General features: G+C 41.7%; 2 protein-coding genes across 16 annotated transcripts in view; one reads left to right on the forward strand and one right to left on the reverse strand.

The window, feature by feature from the left end:
* LOC125448189 (serine/threonine-protein kinase OSR1-like) overlaps positions 1-13790 on the forward strand; it is a 170432-nt gene that overhangs the window by 43779 nt on the left and 112863 nt on the right. For 2 of the 9 annotated variants that reach the window (XM_059643323.1, XM_059643321.1), the window contains one exon: positions 10401-13568. The exons of 4 other annotated variants lie outside the window; for them this stretch is intronic. In XM_059643323.1, the coding sequence (XP_059499306.1) occupies positions 10401-10426 (26 nt within the window). In that variant the 3' untranslated portion in view covers positions 10427-13568. Of the gene's footprint in view, positions 1-1966; positions 2108-10400; positions 13569-13790 lie in introns of those variants that run through there. 3 more of the 9 variants (XR_009443503.1, XM_059643320.1, XM_059643328.1) reach the window with 3 other exon arrangements.
* LOC125448190 (LIM domain and actin-binding protein 1-like) overlaps positions 2508-13790 on the reverse strand; it is a 126081-nt gene continuing 114798 nt past the window's right edge. For all 7 annotated transcript variants that reach the window (XM_059643312.1, XM_048523295.2, XM_059643313.1 and 4 more), the window contains 4 exons: positions 11570-11636; positions 11155-11258; positions 6103-6236; positions 2508-5097 (listed from right to left, as the gene is read on the reverse strand). In XM_059643312.1, coding sequence (XP_059499295.1) covers positions 4068-5097; positions 6103-6236; positions 11155-11258; positions 11570-11636 — 1335 coding nt within the window. In that variant the 3' untranslated portion in view covers positions 2508-4067. The remainder of the gene's footprint in view (positions 5098-6102; positions 6237-11154; positions 11259-11569; positions 11637-13790) is intronic.

A 13790-nucleotide genomic window follows, 5' to 3' on the forward strand; every position in this document is an offset into this window, starting at 1 on the left:
ATTCTTCCTTCTTTTGTTTGTATTTTAACCATAGTGTTTAAATAAATTGTGTTTTGTTTAACAGTCACATCACATCTGGAACAAACACTTCACATCTACCTTTAAAATAAGAAAACATTAGGATCTAGGCTACCTTATTAAAATATTTTGATGGGGTCTAGTTCATAACAAATGGCGTCTTTAATGTCTTAACTGAACCTGCCTCCACTACATTTCAAAGCAGTGCATTCCATACCCTAATTAATCATTATGGGGAGCAAGTTATTTTCCCTCAGATCATCCTTGCTTCACTTGCACCATCACTTTAAATCTCTGACCTCTTGCTCTTGCTCCTTTTACGAACAGGAAGAGCTTCTCCAACCCACTCTTGATTTTCAGAACCAAAAGTTGTTGTGTTTTGTTGTAAAGATGCACAAACTAAGTCAAACTATTACATCATTTACACTTTTCTGAACCGATTCTTAAGTATCAGACTGGTGATAGTAATGATGAAGTAATTACTTGGTACTCATTCTATAAGTGTTGCACTCATTGAAGATTAACATGTGAATCACATCAGCTGCATAACTCATTGAAAAACCCTCAACACTAAACAGAGGGAGGACATTTGTCCTTGTCATAATCCAGCCGGGTTCTTCAAATTTCCTGGTTTTGTTACACATCAGCTCGTTGTGGCCAAAACACATACAGGAAACCTTTGAGACAATAGGGTGTGGGAAAGAGAAGTAATCATTTGTTTCAGTGTGAGATCTCGGAATAGTACTATTCTAGAAACGTCCCACTCCTCTATTCTCTTTCCTTACAGCTCAGAAAATTTCTTTGTTTCAGGTCTTTGGAGTATAGTGTTGCTCAGCCTATGGCCCACGGCTACATACAGCCCAACATCTGTTTTACTGCTAGCTGAATTTACAACTCATTTAAATTTCCCATAATTAATAGCCAGATAACAACACAAGGATCATGAACCAGAAAAAAATGTAAAGTGACATGCTTATTGTTTCTCACTTTTTTTTGGGTTGCTTATTTGAAGCCAGGAGTTCCATCTACAGGCATGTACAAGTGGAAGATTTTGCAAGCTGCTGCTCCTCCCTTTCTCTCCTATGTGTGCTGCCACAGGTTTACTGTTGCTATGACCAGATGAAAATATAGGAGAGAACAGGAAGTGGGAGTGGTTCAAGGAACAGAGAAGGGAGGGTGAAGGAGATGAGAATCACAATGTGGAGACAGGGAGGAGAGTCGATGGCGAAGGGGACTGTGAGAAGGTAATGATAGTCAGGCTCCCATGTTTCTCCCACTAATTTTTATTTCAGTTTACTTTTATAGAAGCTGGCCTTCAAATTGCATTTATGCTTTTCTGGGGGGGGGGGGGGGGGGGGGGGGGGAACCTGGCCACTTAGGTTTCAACACAAAATGTTTGCTGGTGGGGTAACTGTGTTGGTTGAAATATTTGGAGCAGAGAGCCCCATTTATAACTTAAGGGGGCAGTAAGACAGTGAGAAGGGGGTGCATAGAGGGGAAGGTTGAGGTGAGAAAGAAAGAGGAAGGGGGGGAGGGGAGGGGGAATAGGATAAGTACACAGGAGATAAAAAGGGGAGTAAGAAAGGGTGAGAAGGCAGGCTGACAGGAGAAAACCCCAAGCTGAAAGTCATTTTTTCGGACTCCAGCTCTCAACAGAATTCTACTGAAGCCAGCTCCATATTTGCCCCACCAGAAATGGCCCAAGCTCAGTGTCAGGTTTAAACCTAACTTCGTGGCTTGGCAACAATTGCCAAATCCCTTCCTCAGGTGAACAAGAATGGGGACCGATTCTTTTTCTCTAGCTCTGCTTTGTAACCAAAGAGGCAAAAAGTGGTCTAATTACTAGGCTTCACTGTTTAGCAATTTAATAGTCATTTGTATTACTCACAAATTGTCAATTTCCTGCTTTTTGAATTTTTGTTTGAAGAAATTCATGTTTTTTTTGCAGCAACCCTCATCCTCATGAAAGGTGTTCCCTCAATCCCATGAAAAGAAACTGACCATGTCTGGTGAAGTAGATGGCACACACAAATATGCATTCAAACTTGCTGCTATCAGTAAAGCATCTCTCTCCCCGAAAGGAATTTGTACAAGCCCAAAATAAAAATGGAATGGTCCAAGCTCACCAAAAACTGTTTAATGATTATCTTTTAAAAAAAGTATATCCAAAGCTTGAATACAAATCAAAGTAGTGATGAGTATCTTAGTCATAAAAACATTAAACTGATTTCTGTGGTGTAAGTATATATGGTTGAAGTGTGCTGATGATCATCAGGTCAAAGCAAATTGTACATTACCAAAAAGGCTTATCCTAGCAGTGCACGTATGGTCAAATTCTGTTAATTTAGTTTCACTGGATGCAAAAAAATTATTCAACAAATGTCTTTTTAAAGAGTTTATTAATTAATTACATGCCAAACAGAAATCTCAACATATCCAAAGCACAAATGTAGAAGAGTTTGAAAAGAAAGTCAAAGTCAACAGTCAGCATTGGTCAAATAATTCTTTTTATTACATAATAACTTGTCTGCATTTAATGATTTTGCAATTTTCTAAGTTGCTAGATTCTTTGTACAAGAATCAATGGACAAGTGATCAAGGGATGCAACAGACATCCATCCATCCATCTATTGCTAGGACTTGGGTTGGATTCTAACCTGGATTAACAGATTAACATCTTAATATTTCTACAGCCAGAAGATAAATTAACAGAGGAGGAGGAGTTCAGAGTGATTGATTGATTTGAACATCAGGGCCATTACATATCTGCAGTAAAGTCAGAAACATGATTTAAGTATCAAGTCGACTGCAATAAAAAAGAATGACTGTCTGTGCTACTTAAATCACCTTAGATCTAATACCAGAAGAGATTTCAGTATTGAGCAGTGTTTTTGTTTTCAAAAGATTAGAATTGCATTGTTCCAGACACCATAGCACAAATGTATTGCCCAATTCTTTATTGCCCATCCCATCTAAAATTGTTACACTAAAGTCAAATCACTATTTTCAGCAGCATCTTGTCCCTCACATGCTATCAATATGTAAAAACAATTTCACATATAAAATCATAATGCAATACACAAGAAATTCTAAAAACAGCACTGAAGTAAGGAATAAAAGCCAGAAGTAGGAATTTACAATTTTTGAAGACTAAAGTCAGGTTCACAGCCTATAACATTGTTATAAAGTGGTGTTATTCTAATGCTTCCATTTTCATCTTACCAGGATTAGTTACACTATTCCAAAAAACAAGCAAATAATCTTTATTGTTTCAAACATTCCATAACTTTAACAACATCAACCCATCAAATCTTCCCTCGGATTTTTGGATCTTTACAGCTATGCAATTGGAAAGTCTGTTGTTAAATTAAGGCTGATCAGAGTGTGTGTTAAGAGTCAGGATCAATCTGTCACTCTGCTACTGCAATGTAGGGACCACCCTGTTTTGCCAACTGAATGTCCTTAATCCAATAAGTCATTAGCAAATGAACTCCATTTTCAAATCTCAGAACCAAGTGCAGCACAGCCTTCATTAAATTGCCATTTTCGGGTCCATGTGTAAAGTAGAGGATGCCCAGGTGTTTTCAGATTAAGGTATTTTCTGCTCCATGACCATTTGAGGTGTACAAACTCTGGTTCTTAAATGCTTCCATTATTTCTTGATAAATTCAATACATCTTTTAAAATGAGAAAACATTAGCAGGCTGTGTGAACGGAGCACTAAAGGAGTGGCATGGATACACAATGTGGAGTGGCATTTAGTTATAACTTTTAGAAAAATTTCTTTAGAAATCTAATCTCTCCTGCCTAGATAGTGGACAATACACACAAAAAAAGGCAGGAGATAAAACCTCATCCCTTGCATTAGAACCTTCCATGATTCCATATTTGTTCTTTCAATTGCTTGATTAGTTACTTTTATGTTGATAAAGTTGATATCAATACAGGTACTTAGAATAAACCACTTTACAACAGGAAGTTCCGAGCTGACACCCATGAACCACAAGGCCAGTCACCAATTAAAATATAACGTAAATCACCCACAGTATCTAATCCTCATCTTCATAACATCTATTTCTCTTGATTTGTTCTTCAACTGACAGTTCCTCAGTTCCCTCCACTTCAGTTTCATCCCCATCCCAAAAACCAATATCTTCCAGTTTTCTCTCATTCTCTGGAACATGCTCATTTGAGCTAACTGTCTCTCCAGAAGTTTGCAATTCAACCATTTTTTGATTGGATTCCTGCTCCTCACACTCCAGAAAGTCAGGTTCTCTGGCCTCTTCCTTGTGGAGGTGAAGTTCCTCTACATCCTTATCTTGAAGCAGCTTTTTGTTGCTTTTCACTTCTACAACCTTTTCAGTCACCAAATCATCTTGCATGCCCTTGAGCTCAGTAGTCACTGGTTGCTCATGTTCATTTTCCAGAGTTGACTCTTGTTCATTCTTCCATTCATCAGTCTCTCTTTTGGCTTCTCTTTCTTTAATGATCAGATCCTGTGTTGTATTTTTAGCAGATGGATTTCTTCCTGGCTCTTTAATGGCTATAGGTCTCAGAGGTGCAGCAATGGTAAATGGTCTACATCGTTCTTTCAGAGAAGCGCTTCGCCTCAGTCTGGACGTACCAATGAATTCAGAGTTTCTCTTGGTCAGGTGTTGGAAATCATCCTCTGGAGGCCATTTTGGTTTGTTAACTCGGAGGCTCTCTTCAGAAGAGCCAATTCCTTTACTAACTGCTTCATTAGGTGGTGGCCAAGCTATTTTTAATTTTCTTGTTTCAACAGGTTTCTCCATCTTTTCTGGTGGAGTACTAGTAACTAAGGCCTCCATGCTGGCAGCCAAAACACCTACCTTGAGTATGGAAAGCTCATCTACTCCAGAGTTCTCAGTTTTGGTCTCAGATTTATTCGTGGCAACTTCATTCTTGTGTTCTGTAGTGTCACACTCAGTTTTGGCCATCCACAGCTCCTTGTGTGGCTTATGACCAAATCCCTCGTCATAATTACCTTTGGATTTGAAGAGCTGGCTGAAGTGTGGCTTGCAGTACACATTCCCATGTAGTGAAGCAAAATTCCCAATGCTGTGCAAAAGAAATTTTAAAATGTTTAAACTTCTGAAGGCTAAAGCATGCACGAGAAGGCTTCAATTGGTCATTTATAATGTGTGCAGTTGTACAGTCTACCATTCTGCAAGTGGATTTCATCACAGAAGAATCGTAGAACCCCTAGTGTGGAGACAGGCCATTTGGCCCAACAAGTCCACACCACCCCTGTAAAGACCATCCCATCCAGACCCATGCCCCTACCCCTGGCATTTCCCACATTCCCACCTAACCTAAACATCTCTGGGTAATTTAGCATGGCCAATCCATCTAACCTGCACATCTTTGAACTGTGCAAGAAACCAGAGCTGCAGAGGAAACCCACACAGACACTGTGCAAACTCCACACAGTCACCCATTCTCCCGAGGGTGGCATTGAACCCGGGTCCCTGGCACTGTGGGGCAGCAATGCTAACCTCTAAGCCCCTGTGCTGTCGTGTTCTACGAAGAAGTTACTCTGTTTGTTTGTCTGTTGGATACCATCATGGGATGACAATAATGATAAATGCCGACCAAAAGAAATTCAGCAGTCTGGATTATGACTGTTGTTGGGAAACTATATAGTTCTCTGCATATGCAGGGGATGGGTAGTATATTACAGCAAGATAAATTCTGCTCTCTCTTATTAGACACAAACCAACAACTTCTGCTGAGAAAATGTGGCATTATCACAAGTAGGAACCCAGCAGGTCAGCTGCAAGGTTCTGCTGCCTGTTGAGGATCAACCAGAGACTGGGCCTCCTACTCTGTATGGGTTGCACATGGTTCTTTTACTAACCAAGCTACTGGTTTCAGGTGGTATGGTCGGGTGTGGAGTGGAGGAGGGTGTTAGCAGTTTTCAGTGCAAGAACAGTTCAGAAACCTTTCAAAACATAATTTAGTCATTTCATACCCAAAATTAAGCTCAAAATGGTTTGCAAATCAAAAAAACTTGGACCCAAAAATAATGTAGAACCCAGAGTCACTTGAAACCAGAATCCTCACCTCAGCTTAGTGTTGCAGTGGCTGCAGCGGAAGCAGAAATTATGAAACACCTGCTGGTTTGCAACAAGACGCTCCATTGGATAGACAGTTTTTTGGCAGGTGACACACAACTCTCTAGCTAGAAGCTGAAATTTCTGGTAGTAATTTAGGGGGGAAAAAAGCAGACTCATTAGTCACTTTAATGTCTCTTGCCATCAGTGCACCTTTCATTCTCAAAACATGACATGACAAAATTTGAGTTAGAACTGAACAACAACGTGTGTATTCAAGCAGATTTTTATTCAAAAACAAATCATACAGAGAAAACAAGCGTGGAGAAAGTCAGCAACTTCAGACAAGTACTTTTGCGATTTAGTTTTAAATGTTTTATAGAATCAGAGCTGTACAGCACAGAAACGGACCCTTCAGTTCAACTCGTCCATGCCCAACAGATACTCTAAATTAGAGATAATGGGAACTGCAGATGCTGGAGAATTCCAAGATAATAAAATGTGAGGCTGGATGAACACAGCAGGCCAAGCAGCATCTCAGGAGCACAAAAGCTGACGTTTCGGGCCTAGACCCTTCATCAGAGAGGGGGATGGGGAGAGGGAACTGGAATAAATAGGGAGAGAGGGGGAGGCGGACCAAAGATGGAGAGTAAAGAAGATAGGTGGAGAGAGTATAGGTGGGGAGGTAGGGAGGGGATAGGTCAGTCCAGGGAAGACGGACAGGTCAAGGAGGTGGGATGAGGTTAGTAGGTAGATGGGGGTGCGGCTTGGGGTGGGAGGAAGGGATGGGTGAGAGGAAGAACCGGTTAGGGAGGCAGAGACCGGTTGGACTGGTTTTGGGATGCAGTGGGCGGCGGGGGGAAAGACAGCTGGGCTGGTTGTGTGGTGCAGTGGGGGGAGGGGACGAACTGGGCTGGTTTAGGGATGCAGTAGAGGAAGGGGAGATTTTGAAACTGGTGAAGTCCACATTGATACCATATGGCTGCAGGGTTCCCAGGCGGAACATGAGTTGCTGTTCCTGCACCCTTCGGGTGGCAGCATTGTGGCAGTGCAGGAGGCCCATGATGGACATGTCATCAAGAGAATGGGAGGGGGAGTGGAAATGGTTTGCGACTGGGAGGTGCAGTTGTTTGTTGCGAACTGAGCAGAGGTGTTCTGCAAAGCGGTCCCCAAGCCTCCGCTTGGTTTCCCCAATGTAGAGGGAGCCGCACCGGGTACAGTGGATGCAGTATACCACATTGGCAGATGTGCAGGTGAACCTCTGCTTAATGTGGAATGTCATCTTGGGGCCTGGGATAGGGGTGAGGGAGGAGGTGTGGGGACAAGTGTAGCATTTCCTGCGGTTGCAGGGGAAGGTGCCGGGTGTGGTGGGGTTGGAGGGCAGTGTGGAGTGAACAAGGGAGTCATGGAGAGAGTGGTCTCTCCGGAAAGCGGACAGGGGAGGGGATGGAAAAATGTCTTGGGTGGTGGGGTCGGATTGTAAATGGCGGAAGTGTCGGAGGATGATGCGTTGTATCCGGAGGTTGGTAGGGTGGTGAGAGAGAACGAGGGGGATCCTCTTAGGGCGGTTGTGGCAGGGGCGGGGTGTGAGGGATGTGTTGCGGGAAATATGGGAGACGCGGTCAAGGGCGTTCTTGATCACTGTGGGGGGAAAGTTACTCTAAATTAATCTGCTCCCATTTGCCAGCATTTGGCCCATATCCCTCAAAGCCCTTCCTATTCATGTACCCATCCAGACGCCTCTTAAAAATGTTACAATTGTACCAGCCTCGACCACTTCCTCTGGCAGCTCACTCCACACATGCACCACCACGTGGAAAAAGTTGCTCGTTGTTAGGTCCCTTTTAAATTTTTCCCCTCTCACCTTAAACCTATACCCCTCTAGTTTTGGACCTGCCCAGCCTGGGGAAAAGACCTTGGCTATTCACCCTATCCATGCCCCTTGGGTGGGCAGCACAGTGGCTCAGCGGTCAACACTGCTGCCTCACAGCACCAGGGACCCAGGTACATTTCCATCTTCTGCCGACTATGCAAACTCCACACATTCTCCCCATGTCCGTGTGGGTTTCCTCTGGGTGCTTCGGTTTCCTCCCACAGTCCAAAGATGTGCAGGTTAGGGTGGATTAGCCTTGCTAAATTGCCCGTAGTGTTCAGCTGTGTGTAAATTAGTTGAGTTAGAGTGGAATGGGTCTGGGTGGGATGCTCTTCGGAGAAGCGGTGTGGACTTGTTTGGCCTAGGGGCCTATTCACACACTGTAGGGATTCTATGATGATGGTGATGATGTTCAGGTTAGGTGGATTAGCCACAGGAACGCAGGTTTGTAGGGATAGGATTGGGGGGTGGGTCTGGGTGGGATGCTCTCTGGACAGTCAATGTGGACTTGATGGGCCAAATGGCCTGCTTCCACAAGGTAGGGATTCTATGATTTTATAAACCTCTCTAAGAGGTCATCCCTCGGCCTCCAAACACTCGAGAAAAAAAAAAACACACCAGCCTATTCAACCGCTCCCTATTGCTCAAACCCTCCAATCCTGGCAACATCCTTATAAATCTTTCCTAAGCTAGAAAGGGTTCAACAACATCTTTCCTACAGTAGGGAGACCAGAATTAAATGCAGTATTTTGAAAGTGGTCTAAACAATGTCCTGTACAGCCACAACATTAATGTCCCAACTCCTGTGCTCAAGGTACTGACCAAAGACAAGTGTGCTAAACGTCTCAAAAAGTGAAAGGACTGCGAATGCTGTAAATCAGGAACAAAAACAGAAGTTGCTGGAAAAGCTCAGCAGAACTGAGAAAGGGTCACTGGAGCTGAAATGTTAACTCTGATTTCTTCTTCATAGATGCTGCCAGACCTGCTGAGCTTTTCCAGCAACTTTGTTTTTGTATTAAATGTCTTCTTCATCCCACTATACGTTCAAGTAGCTATGAGCCTCCATCCCAAGGTCTCTTTGTTCAGCAACACTTCCCAGGACCTTTATTAATTGTATAAGTCCTGCCTGATTTGCCTTTCCTAATTCAACACCTCACATTTATCCAAATTAAACTCCATCTGCCAGGATTCTCCAGTTTCCTTAATATCAGCGCTATTGTTCAAACTTAAATTAACAACATGGGAGCTGGAAGAGGGAAAACATGGAAATTTGGAGGAAAAACAAAGGACTTTGGTAGCCAGTGAATAATGGAGGTAAGAAGTAATGCCCCCTCATCGCCTTGTGTAGACCTACAATCTGGCAACGTCAAGTCTATGAATGATGACGGACAGACAATAAACAAAATCTCTCAGTTGGGGTGGTCTTCAGATGACTTTTGCCGATAGCCGAAAAGGCCAATCCTTGAGGGGCAGGTTCTGCGCAAAGTTTGCAAATAAAGCTACCAAGTGTTGTTCTTGGCACTGGCATTTGCACCTGCACCAAAATACTGATCTATATATAATACCAATGTTTTAAAATCTGTCACCTTGGAAATATCATTTTAGGTCAAATTCTAATGCAAGACGGGCAATTCGGAAGGGAAGGCAGACAATAAAGTAGAGAGTAAAGTAAATAGGCATGAAGATCAATTGAAAAATCAATAAATGCCGATAAGACACCTGTCACTGGGTCATCCACATGTTGTTAAGCAGTTTGTCCGCAATTGTTTCACACCCAGGGGAAATCATGATTTAAGGGCAAACTTGCATTGGCGGACACTATAATCCTCATTTACTTTCCAAAAAAAAAAAATCAAGAAACGCAGGATTTTAATCAATACTGCTCAGATAATTTAATGTTTAAAGTACGTAACTTATGTTCAGACAAAGGCAACATTGGTTTAGATTTTTTGTTCACAAGCAAGGTGTAAGAGTTGTGAATCTTTTTAAAAATAAACAAACAGAACCTCATATTGGAGACAGAGGAATGCAGAGAGAAAAGGGATACTTCAGGAACAGGAAGCAGAAGCTGAAAAATAGGCAAAGAGATAGATTAAACAGCAATGTACCAAACAGCAAAACACATGTTTAATCACACTGAATCAGTCTACTGTTCCAAGGATTAGACAATTCTTCAAATTTTTCTTCTTTCTCTTGATTTTTGAGAGCTAAATTTTGAAGTTTAATTCCTCCAAAAAAAACAAATATTCTGTACATTAAGCTTTTAAAAACATACTGAATTGCTGTTAATAGAAAGCATTAGACAGAACTCTCAAATTGTGGTTATATATTCTGGGGTACTGAATTTCCCTTCTAAGAAAGTAGCCTACTTTTGTGTAAATGAAGTTACTCAATCCTGTAAAAGGCAACTCAATCTCTTTTTGGACCTTCTCTAGGATACAGTGAATGCCACCTTCCTTGAAGACCAGCCAGAGCAACAGATGAAACATCAGCTCATCATATTCTACAATCTCAGCAGCCACTGCCTGAGAAAAATCTACACTGCCAGCCACCTGCTGTGAGAATAGATACAAGTTGTTTTCACGTTGTGGCCGTCATTTTAGATTGAGGGAAAGCAGCCATTTACATTGTTTAATGCAGCTTCCCTTATCCTGGTGATTAGGCTTGGGAAGACTTAAAACATTGTAGCTCTGGCACCAAGATAAGATATTAGTAGTACAAACAGAGCAAGCTCTTTCAAACACCAGTCTCCTTGAACGCAAAGTTAAGGAATGTAAACGTGACACCAAAGACTGGAGAAATGGGTACGTTGAGTCGGGTTCCCATTCTTGATCACATCTAGCAACACACTTTTGAAAGAGGCCTCAGAATGCCCGAAATCAGGTCCAAGTTTAGTTGGGACTGTTTTCTCTCCAACTTTCAATCCACCTATCCCTTGTTTGCCACTTCTAGGTTCACACATAGCATGGCCACTTAGGAGGAACAATGGGAACACTGCTATAACGATAGGCAACATTACAGTCTGGATCAGATCTTTCAGAAGAAAGCAACAAGAGAAAGTAAATTAAATACATCAAAAGAGGAAATGCAACTTTATTTCTGCCAATCCTCAGTTTTGTAAAGTTGAGCATCACATGCATGAATTACCAACCAAGACAATGACTGACCAGGTGCAAGAGAGATACTTACCTTAACAGATTTGGCTGGACTACTTTGTATTTCTGCAGTTGATCTCTGTTGCGTTATACCCTGAGTTGAAAGCTTTGGCATCCGTTCTTCATTTTCCACATTAACTGTTCATTTTAAAAGATTAAAAGCATGAATTAAGCCCAAACCAACAAACAATATACAGGCTGAGTGATTTTAAGCTACTAGTGCAGATAAGAAGGGATTGTTATTGGTTTGATTTTCTGTTTCAAGTGTGAACATAGCATTGAAACCTGTAGTGGCTGGAAATGGATTTAGACACATGTACAACAAAATGAATGAAAGCAAAACTAAGCTAAATGGTCCACTGCATCCATCTGCAAGTGTTAAGGCAACTCTGCATGGCCAATACATGGACGAAATGCATGTGGCATACCTTTGGAATAGAGAAGCTCACCTTGACTATTTCCTTGTTTCTCATAAGTAGAATTTTTCCAAGCATGCGATGCCTCAAACACAGACCCCTAAAATAAATGCAAGAGCAATTTCATTCGCGAAGCTGCATTGTCCAACACAAGCATGAAAATATTGATAATAAAACAGCATTAAAGGATTTTGTACAAGAGTTTAATGGCTGCTTTAGTGAAGTTTGAGTGAAATGCCCAGGTCACTAATTTCTGTCCCTAGATTTTGGTAGAAAGGGGAAAAGGCCAGACCCACATTTTCAAATACCTAAAATGGTTCATAAATCTAAAACTTTGGCAGTATTTTAAACTGAAGTACAGCCTCCTTGAAGCCTCTGGGCAGAGGGAGTATCGATAAGAAATTTGAAGATGTTAAGTTTCAATGGTTTGTCTCTCGAAAGGATGAAGATTCAAACTAGGAATGGCAGTTTGACAAGAAACACACTATCGTTCAAAAAGTGTTATTGAGTCAAAGTTCTGGAACTTTCTCCCAAACATTGTGGGTGTGCCTACAGCAAATAGACTGCAGTGGTCCAAGAAGGCAGCTCACCATCACCTTCAGGGACAACTAGGAACGAGCAATAAATGCTGGATGGTCAGCATTACCAACATTTCAAAGTAAAGGTCACTTTGCAAGAATAGTGTCTTGCTATCTCCTGAGAGATTTGAAGGAATTAATAATGGTTCAATTAAACAGGATTCTCGAAATAGAGTCAACCACAATAGCAAACAGGCTCTGAATCATAGCAAGAATTGAGCCATGACAATTCTTCTAATCAGAAGCATATATGATCTAGTTCCAGTCAATGACCTGACTGTATAGCTCATCATTCAACTTTATGTAATTAGCACCAGGAAAGGAGTCATTTAACATCTCAACTATAATGTGATCAAACAATTAAGTATGGATTGTTTCTGTTGCAAAACTAATGCAACTTTGGCACAAATGATGCACTGGGACTTTACAGCTGCCAAATGGATTTGGTTCGAACATGCACACTCAACAGGCATTGGGCAGTAACGAAAACAAAGTCGTTGGAAAAGCTCAGCACGTCTGGCAGCATCTGCAAAGGTAAAAAAACAGTTAACGTTTCGGGTCCAGTGACCCTTCCTCATGACAGTAATTGTCTAATAAATATTGGGTCAGTAGGATACAGCTGGCTATAGATGCTCATTTTTTCCCTCCATTGGCTGCAATGTATAGTGTAAACCAGATAACCAGAGATAACAAACAAAACAAATTTCTGGAGGAACTTGGCAGGTCTGGCAGCATCTGTGGAGAGAAAACAGATGTTATGGGTCCGGTGACTCTTCATCAGAATTGAAAGCAGCTAGGAAAAAGGCAGTATTCATGCACGTGCGTGAGAGTGTGTGGGGTGAAGGGGAAGGAATAGTAAGTGGATATGTGGGGTTGGAGTCCAGAGAAAGAAGAGTTAGCAGACAAAGGGACTGTTGATAGTAAGCCGGGGAGGGGCGAGGGGGGAAAGAGGTGATAACAAGGACCAAGTAGTTGAAAAGAAGTTGGCTGTACTGAACACAAACTATTTCATAATAGGACCTGGGACTGTGGTAACGTACATGGAAAACGGCATTTATGCTGTGAAATCATTAATCTACATGTTGAGTCCTGTAGGCTGTAAAACGTACTTAAGCAGAAGATGAGATGATGTTCCTCCAGCTTGCATTGAGGCTCACTGAGGCAGAATGTTGGCATGTGAATACGATGGTGTGTTGAAGTGGCAGGCAACTGGAAGCATGTGGTTATTTTTAAGGAAAGATAACAGGGGTCCAAAGATGACTCTTTGGAAGTTGTGCTGAAGAGCCATAAATCAGATTGGAAACATCAACTGATTTTCTCTGCCTGAATGATGCCAGACCTGGGTTTTTCCCAGCATATTCAGTTTTTAAATTTAGATTTCCAGTATCCATATAATTTTGCCTTTATTTGATCCTACAAAACCCGGGCTGACCAAGCAAGGGTAGTTATTATAGGAGTGGTAGGTAGACATCACATTTTCTGCCTTCCATAAAAGGAAACGCAGTCTACAACCATAATATTGCAAAATTAATTCATTTCTATCAATCAAGTGATCAATTCCTTTGTCACTGACAAGTCCTCATTCACAAATTTAGCATTGAATTGAGGTGGTGTTTTATTTAGAAAGACGAAGTTGCCTCTTTGTTCACCAATAGGTGCAAAATGATCTCCAGTCA

Source organism: Stegostoma tigrinum, chromosome X (genome assembly GCF_030684315.1).
Source record: "Stegostoma tigrinum isolate sSteTig4 chromosome X, sSteTig4.hap1, whole genome shotgun sequence".
Taxonomy (NCBI): Eukaryota; Metazoa; Chordata; class Chondrichthyes; order Orectolobiformes; family Stegostomatidae; genus Stegostoma; species Stegostoma tigrinum.